At 35.5% G+C, this 18,883-nt stretch overlaps 1 protein-coding gene across 1 annotated transcript in view; it reads left to right on the top strand.

Moving 5' to 3' along the window:
• LOC145680270 (uncharacterized) overlaps positions 1–18,382 on the top strand; it is a 66,922-nt gene extending 48,540 nt beyond the window's left edge. The window contains exon 2 of the mRNA XM_081750616.1: positions 10,946–18,382. Within this exon, the coding sequence (XP_081606742.1) occupies positions 10,946–12,419 (1,474 nt within the window). The 3' untranslated portion in view covers positions 12,420–18,382. The remainder of the gene's footprint in view (positions 1–10,945) is intronic.
• The last annotated feature ends 501 nt before the right edge of the window (positions 18,383–18,883 follow it).

An 18,883-nucleotide genomic window follows, 5' to 3' on the forward strand; every position in this document is an offset into this window, starting at 1 on the left:
CTTTGGAAAAACCTTTAATATCATATTATAAAGTGCATTTTCTTCGATCTTTCACACGAGTAAACCTTCTGCGGGATTCCTATGGGACATTTCTAAGGTCTTTGCGACATAATCACAGGAATGCGTTTGGATATCGAAATATTGTATTGTCGTTGGCATATATCAATTAAAATTCAAGGTCATGTCTTACATATTTCCATTATCTCTAAAATTTCTACTCTTGCAGGCACATCTCATAACTCAAGGGAAATGCCGTCGATATTTCCAGTACACCTAAAGTTTATACAATAACACGTCCATCCCATTGAAATCCTAGCGAAATTCCGTGTGTGTTCCCATTATCGTTAAAGTTTCTATTGTAACAGGCACATCTCACTAAACTCAAGGGAAGTCTAGGATATTTTCATTACTTTTAAGGGATCCAATACCTGTGGTCAATGTTATTGAGACGCTGTACTCCTTCACATAAATTTTTGAGAGGTTAAGTCGGACACAACTTCTTGTTTATTGGTGATTATGCGCGACTGCGTCGAATCAGGTGGCGGAGAGCTCGAAACGAAAATGTATTCACTAATGGACAAGTCTGTTATTTCCCCGACTAGAATCACGTTCAGCCCGTTTAGGGTGCTTGTTTGACAGCACATTTAGACGCACTAAAAACCTTTCAGCAGTTGTTAAAAACGCTGATGAAATATTGTAACTCAGTACTACAACAATTCATACCAACTTTGTGAGCAGCATGGATGCACGTTGCAGAGCATGTTTCCACAACAGACCTGAAAGGGATATTGGACTTATTCAGTAATGTGAGGAGAACACGATGATCGCCGTGCTTTCAGTGTAAGTTATTGCTTCTGTGTAAAAGTCTTTTGTTCTTGTAATCACGTGACTTTGTTATTTCCTGTGTTATACCATAACATTATTTGCTGTGTATGGTTTGAGTTTCATTAATCAATGGGGGCCGCGGTTGCACATCGCCAGATATGGAAGAGCTGGTAAAAAAGACGTTCTTGAAAAGAATCATAATTGATAGTTCATTAATTTATCATATCGCTTAAACCATAAAAGGAACCTATGATACAGTTTAGTAGAATTATTTGCTACTCCACAAATTATATGCTCGCCTAGGGTTGCCTACACGCTAGCATATTATCTTAAGGTTAGAGACGAGGCAGTACAGTTAGTGACAAGTATTAGCTTGACTTGGACTATTAGGCTGACTTGAATTATTAGCCAGACTTGAACCATTGACTTAGCTTGTACTGTTAGCCTTCCCTGGACTATTAGCTTGTCTGTGAACTATTAGTGTAACTTGGACTATTAGTTCGTCTGCAAACTACTAGTCTGATTTGGACTTAGCTTAACTTTGGACTATTGGCCTGACTGGATATTAGCTTAACTTGGTCTATTAGCCTGATTCAGACTGTTATAATGACTATGAACTATTACAAGCATGGCTAACAGACTGATGCGTCTTACATTTATAAGAAGATAACAAGTACACAAAAAAATATATATGTAATACTACTATTAATAATAATTATTAGGTCCATTTTAAGAGAATGGTTAACATGATGGCTACCGGAGAGCTAACATACTAATATACTCTTATATTAGAAACACGCTAAACGACAACTCTTGTACGAATGCGAATTTTTGAATTCCGTTTCTTGTGGTAGACAACTAGATCTAAGTTATCTTGAAAGAGTTTCCTAATGAATACAATCCGTTAACATGTTCAAAATGAAATGAAATCTTTGAGTTTTACGTCCCACAGTTATGTCGGTTAGGCTAAAGGAGACGGTGATGATGAGTAATGAGTGAAATGGTGAAACGAAGAAAGTGGGAGGAAACGGGAGAACCCCGAGAAAACCCACGCACACGGTGTTTGTCCACCACAAAGTTCACTTGGCGGGGGCTGGGATCGAACCTGGGACCCCTAGCACCAGAGGTGAACGCTCTACCACTGAGCAACCGCGACCCCTCGTTAACATGTTCAGCGGTAACGGTGACTTTAAAAGTGGGTAGTCATATCACGTTTAAAAACTATAACATTCCTTAGCGTCTATGCAACCTGGACGGTAGCCAAGAAATGTTGGTTGCTTATAATAAATTGATATATAGCTTTTCTTACTGCAATTATCTTTACTGGATTTTTACTGAAGATAATCCGCTAACATCTTCACGGGTAACATTAAGTTTAATGGTGGCTATTCATATCCAGTTTAACACCTATAACATTCCTTAGCGTGTATGCAACCTGTAGTAGCAAAGAAGTGTTGGTTACGCATAACGAAAGGATATATAGTCTTTCTTTCTTCAATTATCTTAACCGAAATCGTTAATTAACACCATTCGTTTCCATAATCTCGGGTAATGATGACTTTAAAGATGGCTATCCATATCGAATTTTCTATTATTGAAACAAAGGTAAAAGATCTGCATCTTGTAACTAGATTGCAGCAAACATCCTGCAGCGGTTGACATCTACCGGAGGAAATTGAAACTTCGATATAGAAATATATGTTTCGTGTGATTCTGTTTAGTCATCAAACGGTTTATTTTTAGTTTTAGAGATAACAAATCAAATCCCAGGGCTCCACATGGACAGCTCAAAATTGACGTCGCCCTGATATTATAATAAAGCATTGTATGATTTTTTTTTACAAAAATGCTACAAAAAACGTTACATTAAGAACTTAAAATTAAATTAAGAATTTAATGTAGTTTAGTTAAATGTCGTTTTCAAAACGTTAAAGAAAATGTTGAGCAGAACTTAGGATTGAACCTCGTTTTATTTGTTGCGGCTTTCTCACGTTTATGGAAATAACGTTAAAATTGATTTGGTGCACCTGATTTTTTTCTCGAGCAATGATTACTTCCCCCCAACAAAATACAAGGCGCAAAAAGATGGGCACGAAGTACGGTGTGACGTCATGTGTTCCTCCACCTTTTCAGATCCACTTTTAACCCTGAAAATGATCATTTTTTAAAATGAGATTTAATATGGAGGTAGCTTGTAGCTGGAAATGAATGAAATTTTGTATTATTATTATTATATGAACCTGCGGTCTCTACACAGCGCAGTGTTCACATATGAACATGAATCTCCTGGTATTCCTCGCAACATATCTACACCGTGTCTCATAAAGCTTGGCCGCCCTGAGGAAACAAATCTAAGTCCAACTTCGGGTATCTCCGGAGAAAGTTTCGAGTTTCGAACCCCCAAACCAACCTTTGCAATCGGGAAAAATTTCGCTTCTTCGGATGGCGCTTCTTCTGTCTCACTTCCCTTTTCTTCCTCGTACATGAAACTGTGTTTGTTATAGCTACTCGGATAAAAATACCGTTTTGAGGAGTTTTAATTTAATCTTGCAAGAAAACATAACCAGACATGCGTGTTGTTTCAAGGTCTGTAGTATATTTGGAACGCCCTCTTCCTTTTTGCCAGTAAAAATGAAGGGGAAGATTTTATTTTAAAGCTTACCACCGAAACTCGGAGCACCGGATATATATATACCAATAATGTGTTCTTCTTCCGCCGACAAGAAAAGAAACAATTGAGGTAGGAGCAAAAGCAAAAGTGGACCAGAGTTTTCCCTCTTTCCCATGCATCTCATTACAGAAGGAAGAAACACTTATTGCTCTTGCGGTCAACATGAGTTTGAAGTTTTGCATCCTACAGCCTCCCCAACCAAAGGCAAGAATGAATACAAGTATGTGCTTTCATCTGCAGTAGCCTTTTTTAAAATAGCTAATAAAGAACTAGAACTGGGAAATTTGTTCTCAGGAAAACACTGGAAACCTACACTATCACTAGAACAGAATGGTTGTTGAAAAGGAATAAAGGCAATGGGGAAAATATAGAGGAAATTCAAGTTAGCATACATTCGCGCTTGAGGGGTCAATGTCATATATGTTTTCCTTCTGCGGCTGTCGCCGTTCAGATCCGTTTAGGACATCAAGTTTTATAGCTCATTGGGCGTAGGAAAACATAGATGCTCCTCTGTCAGCCATAGCCACATAGGGGCCGGCGTTAAATTGAGAACAATAAACCACTTTGGTTAATTTCGATTTTCAAACAATCGAAGAGTTACATAGGTTCCATTTGGCTTTAAAGAAAAAGGAAAGAAATAGACAGGGCAAGGACTTAAGAGTTGTTCACAGCAAGTTAGGTGTGGATGAGCCCTTTAGTGTTCTCTCGTGTAGTGTTGATGGTAGGTGTTGAAGTGAAAAGAATAAATTGATGGTTGGTCTGGCAACACTAGTTCACAGAGAACAAATTGCGGAGTTACAAGATAGACATAGTTTGTGTTGCTGTTAATGCTTCTTGTGTTCCATGTAAGATTTTGTAGAGATTTCTTTATAGCATATATTACGTTAAATATATTAAACTTCATCCACTGCTATTTTTTCACTGCATAAACCACGCTCTGCGATCTTAAATGGTATAAAAGTAGGTTTACGTTCGTTCTTACGCGGAGTGCAGTTTATATCGGTGCAAACCAAATATCTACTTATATCGATCAATGTTCTGGTAGTTTCTTATGTGGAATCATAAATCTATGAGTGTTTATAATTTATGAACATTTTTGTTCGTGTAGCTAATCTTAAACATGAAAGTGCGTGTCTGTAGTACCATTTACGTACAGCCGTCATAATGGAGAAACAACTAATTATATTGTCATTTTATGCTTCCATTACGAAACTACAGGAACAGAGACCGCCAAATATAACTGCAAATGAAGGCACTTCATCGGGTAAGGTAAATCTTTCTGATGGTGTGAATACCGATATATGAGTTCAGCAGAAAAACGTGCTAAATGTGACGCTAATAGTATTTTTTTCACAGAGTCGGGAAACGGGAGAAGTGCAAATGTCGGTGATTGTGTTAAATTATCTCGTTTTAATAACTGGAAGTGCAGACCATATTTGGCAATAAACAAAATGAAATTATTTGTTTGTTCCGTGTGCAGTAAAATTCGATCTCTTAATGTAGATAGTATGGAACGCGTACGTATTGACAATGCGTTTATAGACGATGTATCTGCAAGAAACTTTATGACAAATTTGGCGATCTTGGAAGATGCAAGTCCCACCTCAAGTGCATGGAAATAATGGATAATCGGAAGAAACAGCACATTGAGGAACCACCCCAAAAAAGCACGAGTGCATGGAACCTTCAAAGTGAAGAAAAAATTACAACAGCATCAACACTCATGCGTATTCCATATATGATTGCTAAAGAAAATTTCTCTTTCTTCACACATTCTTCTTTCGTTGAACTTCAGAGATTAAATGGGGTTTCCGTGGGAAATATGTTATACTCCGTTCATGCGTGCAAAACCATGATAGTGTTTATTGCTGAGGAGGTAAAAATAAAACTTGCTAAGTTTATTGTGGAGTCAGGAGAAAAATTTAGTATTTTAACCCTTGTAGCCCCAAGGGGGGTGCACGTGTACCCCAACTTCAATTTTTTATGCACAATTCCTTTGTCTGTTTTAGCAGAAATGTATGCATTTAGGACATTGCTTTTGTAAGTGTCACGTTTCTTTGAGAAAACTTTCAGAACATTTCAGCAAATAATTAGACGTGGAAGATTTAGTTTTGTTAGTGGGGTGCAGCTTCACCCCCCGTTGGTGCTTAACGTTTGTTGTTTTTATTTCTTTACTTCTGAGATTTCTGACTTGCAAACACTGATTGCATTGCTGATTTTGTGAACGCTATTATATAGTAACGCTTGGCGACAGTGTTTTGTTCGGCTTTGATCTAAGTTCAATGGTTTTAACCATAGATGTCACTGCTTTTTTTTTTTTTTTTGTCTTTTGCCGCATTTGACGAAGTTGTATTTTTTTGCTGTTTAGTGCTCAGTGCTGAAGGTTAGTACTTTGAACCGTGCGTTGTGATGTCTCAGAAATGAAAACGAAACCCAGTTGCTTCAAGTTCTCGTGCATCGGGTTGTAGTCTTACAGAAAATGAAATCGTGAGATTCCTTGACGACGAGGACTACGACGATCCACTGTTTGTACTTTCTGGATCAGATACTGAAGAAGACTATTTGCAAAGCAAAGAAGAATGTGCTGACATTCTTTGTGGATCATCTAGTGACAGTGAAGGAGGCGTGTCTACCCGAAGAATTCTCACGTGTATGGTTAAATGCACTCAGGAACTGATATAAGGAGTACTAAAAGTGAATTAGATGTAATCTACAATGATAAAATCATTCAGTTGTTGAAGTGTTTGAAAATTAAACCGGAAAGTGAAGAAAGAACCGTCCTCTCATAAAAAAGGTTCCAGGTATGAAGCAGTAAAACATATACCGCACAGAAGGGAGTGCGAATTGAAGAAAATACCTCCACAGCTAGTAAATTGTCAACTTAGAAATAGGATACAGAAGCATATAGGAGTTGTTTATTTTATGAAGAATCACATCGCGAACATAATTATTGCAAGGCCCGTGACATATTATTGAAAAAAAAAGAAGTTCTTTTCAACAATACTCTTGTTTTGTGTGTGTGTCCTGACAATGGGGCCAGAATTTTTTTTGACAAAAATTATTATTTTTTAAAGAAAATATTGGCTAATTTTGGTTAGATTTCGTTAGTTGCGTTCATTTACGTTAGCTTTGAGTAGATTAGGTTAGTTAAGGTAAGGTTAGGTTAAGTTTGTTTTACAAAAGACACTTTTACCATTGATATGATATTCGCAACGAAATATGTACGTATTTTGAAGTCTTAAGTTATTTTTAATTACATATAACACTTTCCGTATTGTGTTTTCAACAATTGTACTTCAGAAATTACTCTCAAATCAATTACCCTTTCATGATATGAACTCGTTCTTTCTGTAAACATTCTGTTTTTTACTAGTTTTGGCCCCCTTCTGTCCGACATAATCCAAAATATGAAGCTTGGACACTGCTTTAAATAAGAAATAAATATTTTAATATGGGGTGCGCTTGCACACCACCTTGGTGCTTAACAATTTTTTAACCTTGGGGCTACGAGGGTTAATTGATGATAGCACGACAACATCTAATAAATCTTGTATGACAATTAGTTTTCGTATAGTTTTTAAAGGTGTTGCGTGTAGCTATTTTTTTCAAATTGTCGAGCTTGACAACAATACAGCAGAAGCTATATTAGAAAGCTTGTTAGAGATTTTATCTAACCATGGCATAACGGAAAACGATCTGAAGAATCACCTTGTTGGCTTATCAACAGATTGCGCCACAGTGATGCAGAATTGTTACAGTAGAGTTGCATAAAAATTAGATGAACTTTTGACCAACGACCTAATTGTAGTTCACTGTATGAATCATAACCTTGAGGTTACAGCTCAAGGTGGGATTAAATGTGTCTTTGATGTGTATCATATGCAAGCATTTATGGATGTTTTATATTCAGTGTTTTCTCATAGCCCAAGAAACCCGGGACTACTTAAACAATTATTAGAAGATCTGTCAACAAATATTCGGAAATTAGGTCGCGTGTTTGGAGTACGTTGAATTGCATCTTCGTTCAATTCTGTGCCGTCACTGTGGGAAAAATGCGTCAATTATATAATTTGTCAAATGATTTTTAAAAGCTTACATTTTGTACTAGATTTGTGAGTCTTACAATTTTTATTTCTTTTCGTAATTTTCTTCCTTGCAATTGGCAAAAACATTTATGAGGTGTGTTTTGCAAGTAAACTGCTTACATTCAGCACATCGGATGGTGGTTTTGTGTCCTTGTTTTGTTACATATCTGGCATCGTCCAGCCCTCCGGTTGACAGGTTCTGGCGGCATTGCAACTGGGACACGAATTGACTGTTTTCATCAGTCTTTAATTCCCCTTCAAACAGATGTACTCTGTGTGCCTTCCGTTAATGTAAAAGGTAAGAATTATCTTGTTATGTTGGTCTGAATAGCAGAGTAGATACAACTTCGTAGATTATGTATGAGTATACTCCGTAATTTTTCAAACTTGCGTAGAAAATTCAAGGGAGCCATTTTCTTATCTTTCTGCTACGTGAGTACTGAACAGGCATTTGCTTGAATATATCAACTCCTCATTTGGTGCATTTGTAGAAATGGACAATTTCTTACAAAATAGTATCTCCCTGAAAGGTACACGCTTGATCCATGTTCAATAGAACAAGTACAATCGTATTTTTCATTGACACATAAGAGACTATTATCAGTTGTTTCTCATATAAAAACAAGGAAATTTCACCAGATCTCTTTCTTAGGATTTCATGTGGAATCTGACGTTTATTCTAGTTGAAAACACGTCTGACATAAAATATCTTCCAGAAAGTCTGCCTCATTTTCACTTTCATACATTTCCGCGGATTCATCCGGCTCACAAGAACGTTCATTCCACTATTTCTTTCCCTTCTCGTTATTCACTTCTCCTTTATCCCAGCTGTCATAATCGTTTGACGTATAATTAAAATTTCATTTCATTTTGATGAAAACGGGACAGTATTGAAAGGTCACCTCTGGTACTCAGGGTCAATGGTGCGATCCCAGATCGCTGAAATCGAGCAATGTGGTAGACAAACAACGTGTGCGTAGCTGGCTTCGAGGTTCTCCCATTTTATTCATATCTCGTCGTTACTGTCTGGTTTAGCCTTGTTTTCTTAGCCGTAGAACATACATTTTTGATTTCATTAAATTTTCATATAAAAATGAAAACGGTAGCAGATAACGAAACGCGGCTATCTGGAAACAATATAGCGTCTAATTGCAACATATCATGTGTACCCACAGCAATGTACCAGATCCGAACGTTGTTTATATATACTATTATATCCGGTTTCTGATATTTTTGAACTTTTATTGCCATAGAACAAAAACTATAACGCAAAACGAAAGACTGTTTTCAGCGAAGGATTCAACATCTCAATACAATAGATAATGACTATCGTCAACAATCTCGAAGTAGGAAATGGGGCCGCTGTGGCTCTCTTGTAGAGTGTTCCCCTCTGGAGCATGGGATTGTTGGTTCAATCTCAGCCAGATTGAACTTTGTGGAGGAGAAACAACTTGTGCGTAGTTTTCTCTGTATTTTCCCTTTCCTCCCACGTCCTTCATTCCACCATTTCTTTCATTTCTCATCATAAAAGTCGCTTTAGTCTAGCTGGCAGAACCGTACTAAGTAAAGCTAAAGAATTTCAAAATTTCAAGTTTTTCACATTTACAGTTACGTCCAATTAGAGAAATCTTTTTTTAAAAAAAAGAACAAAAACGCTTTAATCTGCTAACTTGCCGCTTCTTGTGATAGATACGGCATTCAGAGAATATGTTTATTTCCTCCGTCGAAATTCCATTCAAACTGAAATTGATTAGAATTACCCATACGTGGTTTCAACAATTATCCCCACAGAACAAACACGATAATGGATACCGAAAAGTCTCTTCTTAAGAGGTTTTAACGTTCGAAAGCATCATTACTATTTACAGCACTATACGAGAACCGGAAGTCTTTGATTTACAAATCCAGCCCGAAAACTAATGTCCGTATAGCGAAAACGTAAAGAGATAGGGGTGTGTTCTTTTGTAGTCGAGTTAGTTTGCCAAGAAAATGTTCCATGTTTCCCGTTAAGTTCTATTGAAACAAGCAGTTGTTAAAATGACTGGATTACAGTTTCAAGTTGTGTTGACATAAAACTAAAATTGTATCAATTTGCATGGAATTTTTTTATTTACGAAAACTTCAGCGTCTCAAGGCAAATTTGCATAACTATCGACAACACTTTTGCAAACTTGAAAGTGGTTCAAACTTACTATTATTACCAGTTTCGATATTCATTTCTATAGAACAACAACGATAAAAATATATCAGACAAGCTGGATGTTAACTTTAAGTGCAGAGAAATATTTTGCTGCTTGTTTATATCTGTTTTAAATAAAGAAATTTTCAATACACTTGTGCATGTGACCGTTTATTTTAAATAATAAGCTTATGTGTTAAATTTTCTTTATGTAATAATGGAGACACAATTGATGATTTTTGACGTACACTTCTCAGCCTTCTTTTGATACGAATTTCAATTAAACTAACGTGAAAAAACTCAGTTAAAAATAGCACTCATAATATTAGATAATTTATTTTTTTAAATAGTTGAACTTCCTTTTTTTTAAAATCAAATCTATTTCTTTCAATTTCTTAATATTCAGAGTGTAGCATCTGAAATGATTAGCCATTTCTCAAAATATTTAGTTTGGGAAGAGTGTTTTTTCTTAGAGATATATATCAATAGACAACTGGTTTGTAATGGGATTTTAAATTTATCCCAGAGCATTCAAATAATTTGAGAAACACTAATACATATTAGTATACTGCTTGATATAACGTATTTTCTGCAAAATTTTAAAAATCTTCATAGCGTTATCTTATTTCTTCGTTATATCTAATTGAAAAGTGTTTGGTTATTATAATTGCAAAAATCCCTCGCAATTACTAATTTTTCTACCACAAAATTAATGATATAGAACATAAGAACATACAGTGATTGCTTGCCACGATTTTCACCTATAATAATCATATCTTTATTCCATAGTGTAACATATGTACCTTAGTATGTATTTGAATTAAATATGGTAACTGATATATAAATGTAGATACAATTTGTGGTAGTAAAGGAAAGGACATCCTCGTCTGTGGAGAATACAAATAATACTAAAACATCTCAATAGTTCACATTTCCTTATATTTACTAGATCTCATGTAATAGAACACTAATATGAAACGTGTTTTTTTTATTATTATTATTATTATTATTATTATTATTATTATTATTATTATTATTATTATTATTATTATTGTATTTTTCAAGCAAGCTTCAGTATTTCTTTGGTGTTTGGTATATGTAGCTGGATTTTCACTTTCTTCTTTACTCATTTTTTTTCATGGTTCATGAACATATTCTCTGCACTGAACCGTGTATATTTATTAGACAAAAGAAAACAATTTCTCATTCAGTGGAGGAATCTCAGGTTTTCAAGGAGTTTAAAAAACGATTTACTCAATCCCATTTAGGAAGACATACGTTAACACATGAAAGTGCTCAATATTATGTTTACCCAAATAGTAAAAATGTAGTTCGCGGATATTCAACTTCGACTAGTCACATGCTAAACAATACTGGTGAGGAATCTCACACATGCCAAGCGTATGCTAAAGGATTCAATAAACGTACAAATTTGGCGACACATATGATCATGCATTCAGATAAAAGAAACCGGACATGCCACGCGTGTGGGAAGATACTTGGTCGACGTTCGGAACTATGTAGACACATGTTATTACATGCTGGAGAAAGGCGTCACAAATGCCAAAAGTGTGAGAAGGAATATAGTCAACGATCCAGTTTAGCTAAACATATGTTAATACATACAGGTGTAAATAATTACACATGTGAAATTTGCGGCAAGAAATTTAGTCGACGTTCGAATTTAGCTAAACACATGTCATCACTTACGTGCAAAAAGCCATACAAATGCCAAGAGTGTGGGAAAGGATTTAGTCAACGTTCCAATTTAGGTACACACATGATAATACATACAGGTGAAAAGCCTCACAAATGCCAAGAGTGTGAAAAGGGATTTACTGGACGTTCCGCCTTAGCGAAACACATGTTAATACATACAGGTGAAAAGCCTCACAAATGCCAAGAGTGTGGCAAAGGATTTAGTCAACGTTCCAATTTAGGTACACACATGATAATACATACAGGTGAAAAGCCTCACAAATGCCAAGAGTGTGGCAAAGGATTTAGTCAACGTTCCAATTTAGGTACACACATGATAATACATACAGGTGAAAAGCCTCACAAATGCCAAGAGTGTGAAAAGGGATTTACTGGACGTTCCGCTTTAGCGAAACACATGTTAATACATACAGGTGAAAAGCCTCACATATGCAAAAAGTGTGGAAAGGGATTTAGTGTTCGTTCCAGTTTAGGTAAGCACATGTTAATACATTCAGGTAAAAATCCTCACAATTGCCAAGAGTGTGGAAAGGGATTTACTATACGTTCCGATTTAGCGAAACACATGTTAATACATACAGGTGAAAAGCCTCACAAATGCCAAGAGTGTGGCAAAGGATTTAGTCAACGTTCCAATTTAGGTACACACATGATAATACATACAGGTGAAAAGCCTCACAAATGCCAAGAGTGTGAAAAGGGATTTACTGTACGTTCCGCTTTAGCGAAACACATGTTAATACATACAGGTGAAAAGCCTTACAAATGCCAAGAGTGTGGGAAAGGATTTAGTCAACGTTCCAGTTTACGTAGACATATGTTAATACATACTGGTGTAAATTATCACACATGTGAAATGTGCGGCGAGAAATTTAGCCAACGTTCAAGATTAGCTACACACATGTTAATACATACAGGTGAAAAGCCTCACAAATGCTAAGAGTGTGAAATGTGATTTACTAGACGTTACGATTTAGCGAAACACATGTTAATACATTCAGGTCAAAAGCCTTACAAATGCCAGGAGTGTGGGAAGGGAATTATTTGACGTTCCGATTTATCTAGACACGTGTCATTTCATACAGGTAAAGATCCTCATTATTTCCAAGAGTAAGGGAAGGGATTTACTAAACGATCTAATTTAGCGAAACACATCCACGTAAAAAGCCTCAAAAACTTAGAGTGTGAAATGGGATTTAGCCAACGTTCCGATTTAGCTAAGCACTTGTGAATTCATACAAGTGGAGAGCCTTATAAATGCTGAGAGTGTGGTAAGGAATTTAGACAAAGTTCCAATTTTGCTGAACACATTTAAATACAAAGTGTTGAAAAGCCTCACAAACGCCAAAGTGTGAAAAGGGATTTAGCCAACATTCCGATTTAGCTAAACATATGTAATTCCTAAAGTGCTCCGGAAGTCGGTTCAGAGAAATCGGTTGCAGTGTCTGGGTGAAAGTAAAAGCTTGCCCGGAATTTTTATATATTGCTTAGATTTTGGTGATTTTACAGTAAATCTGTAAAAATGAATGCTTGCATGTCCGTTCTTCTAGTATAGAAATTCCCAGAGAAGAGTTTGATTATTTTAAAGTTCTTGTATCAAAAACAATATAGTTTGGAAGAAATCGTAGCCTTTTTATAAATGTTTGGTTAGAAACTTTAAGTGGGGAGAAGGAAGCATCAAAGAAGTAAGGTTAATTCAAAATTTTCAGACTCCACATATGTATATAAAAACATCATGTAATGATTATAAAACCAAACACAATTCGACGCTTTCTTGCATCCACTTGAAAACGTGAAGAATATTAATATTTGTTTGCATATATTGTTATTGTAGACAGTTCCCATAATGCCCACCGACTTCGATTTAAAAAAAAAATGAGAAATTCCACTTTTTATTTTGTGCTCAATTTGCAGGCTTTTCTTACACTACCATTAAGAAACCCATATACATCATATTACGAATTAATCATTATGGAACAATTTCATTTGTTACACGCAGCAGAAATACCAATATTTGAAATTTTTATTTACAACATTTTTCTCTTTTTTTTAATGATTTTGTGAGTAATTGTGCATTCAGTATAGAGGTGCAATCAGATTCGCTCTCCCTTTCTCTCTCTATCTCTCTCTGTGCGTGTGTGTTTCTAGTTTCCGGCGTAAGCTTGCCGATATTACCAGGTATGCTACTGTGCGTACATCTGCAAGTGTGTGTGTGTGGCGTGGGTTTATTAACTATTAATTGGTATCGCATAGTGGAACTTATCAATATTAATACGTACATACGTGCGGCCATTACTTCACGCGATAACTTTGGAAGAATACGAGTTTTTTAATTCTGCTATTTGCAGTAAATAAGTAGAGTGATTCGTCTCAACGGAGTTTGTTAAGGGAGCTGATTCGCCAACTGAAAATGGTAGAAATTAGTCATTTCCAATTTTAACTTTGATCACAATAGAGCGGAAATGGTTATATATAGTAAGAAGCAGTTTTCGGCAATCGATAAAGAGTGTCAAGGATACCTTTCAGCTTCATCCTTAAGAACCTCGTAAAACCGAAAGAGATAAAAAATAATTATGATTTCTAGCTTCAAATTAATCTACATAGTGAGATAACACGAAGCCGTTTTAAGAATGAATTTAGCATTGTGGGAATAAATATCGTTTTCCCTCTTAAACTTCTAATCAAATCGGAAGTAGCAATACTCAACTACTTCCCATTTTAGTGTTGTTGACAACAGATTTAAACAATACTAAATACTAAAAAGGGGTTTTCTGAAATTAAGTGTTCCAACAATATGTTCTATCTCGACTCTAATCTTTCTACTAAAACTTGAAGCGACAGAAGTCAATCGCTTCCGGTTATAACATTGAGCGTTATAGAATGGATAGCGAGAAAACTTTTTAGATAATTCATTAAGTGCTCAAAGAGTACATTCCATCTCGGCAGTAATCTCTTTAATCAAATGGGAGATGAAATAAATATACTAGAACTTCTGATTCCCAGACCACTTTAGAAAATATATCATCCTCCTCTTTAAGATTTTTTTATTATCAGGGTCGCCTAGTGGAACTTGTAATAACGTAATTTTAGTTGGTACGTACTGTCATGTCCAAAATTATTATCGCATATCTATAAATATGTTGTAAGAATATTTTTTAAAATGAATTTGCCCGGTATTTCTTATAATGTTAGTATGTGCATAATTGGCAAAGGAATACATGTGGCAAATTTCATGTCAATAGACGAGTAAGTAAGAACAATAAAACAAAAATTAAACTTTCTTGTCCATTTAGCAACATTTTGTTTTCCTTATTCTAATTTTCGTATTTATAATTATTTTTTTATGGAATTTAACACAAATATGTATTTCGTAATTATACCCATAATATCAGTATTAAAAGAAGTTTGCATAATTATTATCAAATTACAGTATATTCTTACAACAAGACAGTTATACATATGCGACAATCATTTTGGACATGAGTGTACATACATACGTCCGTTACTTCGAACGATAACATTTGAAAGGATGCGATTTTCTAATTGTTTTTGCAATAGGTATATAATGTGATTTTCTCGAGAGTTTACAATAGAGCTGATTCGACAAACAAAATGGTAGAAATGAGTAATTTTAGGTTTTATTGCTGATCAATATAAAAAAAAACGGTAATGAATTAGGAAATCTGTTCTCATCAAACGATTTTGCGTTTCAAGGGATTTTTTTTTTTAACTAGAAAATGGAATCTCAGGTCAAGTCTTTCTTACGAGATGAATAAAATAATTTATGTGTTGCTTTTTTCTAGATTTTGGAATATGAATGGCCTTAGACACAAAACAGTTTTTTTAAGTTTTTCGTTTCAAAAGTATTTTGACAGTCGGATTATTCTCGTCAGTGTAGCTTCTATCTATATGTACTTTTGGCCTTATTTTGTTTTTATTATACAAGTGAAATAAAGCTTTTTGTGATCTCTTAACAGTGAATGAATGACAATGTTTTTTGTACATTTTAGTAGAAAATATATTGTAAAATCAAGTATTTTTTGCATTTCTTAAAACGGTTTTGAATCTGAAATTCGAAAATATTTTCTTCAAATCGGTTTCGAAATGGTTTCAAATCGGACAATATCACCTCTAATTTTGTCTAGACACATTTTAATACATAAAAGTGCAAAACCTCACACATGCAAGGAGTGTGGTTACAAATGTACTCGGCGTTCAAGTTTAGCTACACACATGTTCATACATACTAGTTAATGACTCACAAATGCCGTGAGTGTAGGAATAAATTTTTATTCAACGTCCAGGTTTAGCTAGTCACATGTTAATACATACAGGTGCAAAACCTGACACTGCCAAGTGTCTGGGAACAAATTTAGTCCGCGTTCACATGTCCGTGTTCATGTCGACGTTCACATTTAGGTACACATATGCTAATACGTAGAGGTGGAAAATCTCACATGTGTGAAGAGTGAAATGCAGTGAACGATGACATTTGGTTAAATATACGTTGATACATTCTTGTGAAAAACACTGTTTATGCCAACGGTGTGGGAGGGATTTTGTCAACGTTCAGACTTGCCTAAACATATGTTAGTACACAGTTAAGAAACCTCATACACGGCGATACAGTGATTAGAGATTTGGAAAAACTGCATTTGGTTAGGGGGGCGCGGTGGCTCAGTGGTAGAGCGTTCACCTCTGGTGCTTGGGGTCCCAGGTTCGATCCCAGCCCCCGCCAAGTGAATTTGTGGTGGACAAACACCGTGCTCGTGGGTTTTCTCGGGGTACTCCCGTTTCCTCCCACTTTCTTCATTCCACCATTTCACTCATTATCACCGTCTCCTTTAGCCTAACCGGCATAAACGTGGGACGTAAAACTTACAGATTTCATTTCATTTTTTTGCATTTGGTTATACATACGTTGATACGTATAGCTAAAATTTCTCACCCATTACAAGGGTTTGGGCTTGATTTTTTAATTTAACGTCCCGTACAGCGAGGCTCTATGGAAAATGAACCTTCTTATTAACGTGGTATCCAAACCAGAAGCTCCTGCTGAGAATCGTACCCGGGATTCCCACACCAAAGTTGCGTACGGTAACCGCTTAGCCAAGAGGAGCTCTCATGGCAAAAAGTGTGGAAAGGATTTGTCCAAAGCTAACATTCTGGAGAACACGTTAATTAACACAGGAAGAAAAGCTCAGTGTGTGAAAAGGGATTTAGTTTAGGTTGAAGTTTGGCAAATCATATGTTAGCTCAGACTAATGAGAAAGGTGACATATCGAAGGAGTGTAGAGAAAGATTTTTGAAAAGATCAAGCACATCGAAAGATAAAAAAAAAAAAAAAACAGAAAAATATGTAGGCTATAAAGCTCACAGGTGCCTTGAGTACATAAAATTTTGTCGCATATTCAAATTTTGCAAAACACACACACAGCAGGGTCACGTCCAGATATGATCCAAGAATTTAGCCGGTTTATGTCGTCCGAACGTGAGATGGACCAACATGATACGTGGAATTTCGCTTTCCGTGTATGTGACAGTTCACGTCCATAGATACTTCACCAGGGACATATAGTGTACCTAAACAGAACACTAAGAGCATGTCCAGTGAAGGTTTGTATAGAACTTAGTAGTACTCCATGGAACGTCCATTACATGTCCGCTTTTTGGTGAGCCAGTGGCTCAGTGATTGACACTGCGGATGTTTCTATGGCTAAGTAGAACGTAAGTAGATGCTCAGAATATGTCATGTAGACATAGTGATAGGTAAATTCCCGGGAAGATATTTTTCGGGAAAATTACCTGGGAAGATTCCCAAAATGGGAATTTATCCGGGAATTTATGTACAATCAGAAAGAAAATTGCATTCTATTACTATATTATAATTTCAAAATTGAATTAATTTTTATATCACACCTTATTATTACTGTTGTCCACAGAGGATTCTTTAAAATATATATTCTGAACGGTACTATGTTACTTTGTTAACACTTTATTATTAGAGATTACCTATAAATGTATATTTATTTACAATATGTTCTATGAATTAAATATGTGTGAAAAAATTATATAGTAAGTATTACCAATTGCGTGAATGCAAACTTCCCCATCTGATTTAATATTTTTCGCTGAAGGAAAATATTAGTGGGGAGAGTTTGCGACAGCAACACGATAGTCAATCGTCAAACCGCGTCGCGATAGTAATTCGATTGAATTATTAATATCACGTAAGAATGTGAGCCCTACTACCGCGAAGAGAGTGTTCGATTGCTAATCAAATCAGGTTGTGTCCAACTCTCCCTATCAATCCGCCAAACTACGCTTCAATACTATTTTAAAAGGGTGTAACGCAGTGAAACAATAAATAAAAAAAATAAAAATTAAAAATAAAGCAAGCACTTTAAATTCAAAGAGAGGTGAGCGTTTTCTTCCTTTCGAAGTTATTGGTGAACAGTTTTTGTATGAAAAGTTCCTATAAAACATGAAAATATCAAGAAATATGTAAAATTATGTGCTTTTGAGTAAGATATGTAATTATATGTACATAAGTGTAAAATATGTAAATATATGTACTTTCAAATGGCTGTTTTTAGGCACTATGGTTCACAAATGACATTATTACGCTGATTTTGTATAAAAATATAACGCCTACAAAAATATGTAATTAAATAATTATCCGGGCCCTAATATAATACTGCATTACTTTAGCTTTCATAGCAGAGAGTTCTGGGGTATACCACGTTCTTTTACCTAACTTGGTTTTCTTTGAAGAATTATATCGGACAATCCTTTTAGGCACACACATTTCAAAAATATTTAGAAACTTAGTTAAAAAAGATCAAATGTATCGCTGGCATTTAAATTATCATCCTTAATGTTTACCTCCCAGTTTATACACGATAATAGTTGATTGAAACTTTGGAAATTAGTTTCTGTGATGGGCCTAGTTGCTATAAGTTTGGTGGTTGGAAAACTAAAATTGCAGGATTCTACTTTTGTTGTACTTAGATTGACTAGCAGGGCATCATGATCTGAGAAAGGAAATTGACATACACTACTGGTTAAATATTCCGTTTTTACATTGGTAAATGCATTATCTAAGAACGCTGTGCCTCTAGTCGGTTTACGGTTGTTTCTAAATATTTGGGTGATGGATAGAATTATGGAGGGAATATGTAGAAGTCAATGTTAGGGACAATATTTGCTATTGGAAAGGAGCCGGTTTAGTAGTTAAAGCGTAGTTAAATTTATCAGATAAGGTGGAAAGAATGAAAGAAAATAAGACAGCTAATTAATTATTTACTGGTTTATTTCTGGCGTACCAGTAGGAAGAATTGTTCTAAGATTTGCGTATAAATTGGCTTCCGAATGTGTAGCATAAGAATTCAGTGCAAACAAAGA

This window comes from Thermobia domestica, chromosome 3 (assembly GCF_964235325.1).
Source record: "Thermobia domestica chromosome 3, izTheDome1.hap1.1, whole genome shotgun sequence".
In the NCBI taxonomy this organism is placed as follows: domain Eukaryota; kingdom Metazoa; phylum Arthropoda; class Insecta; order Zygentoma; family Lepismatidae; genus Thermobia; species Thermobia domestica.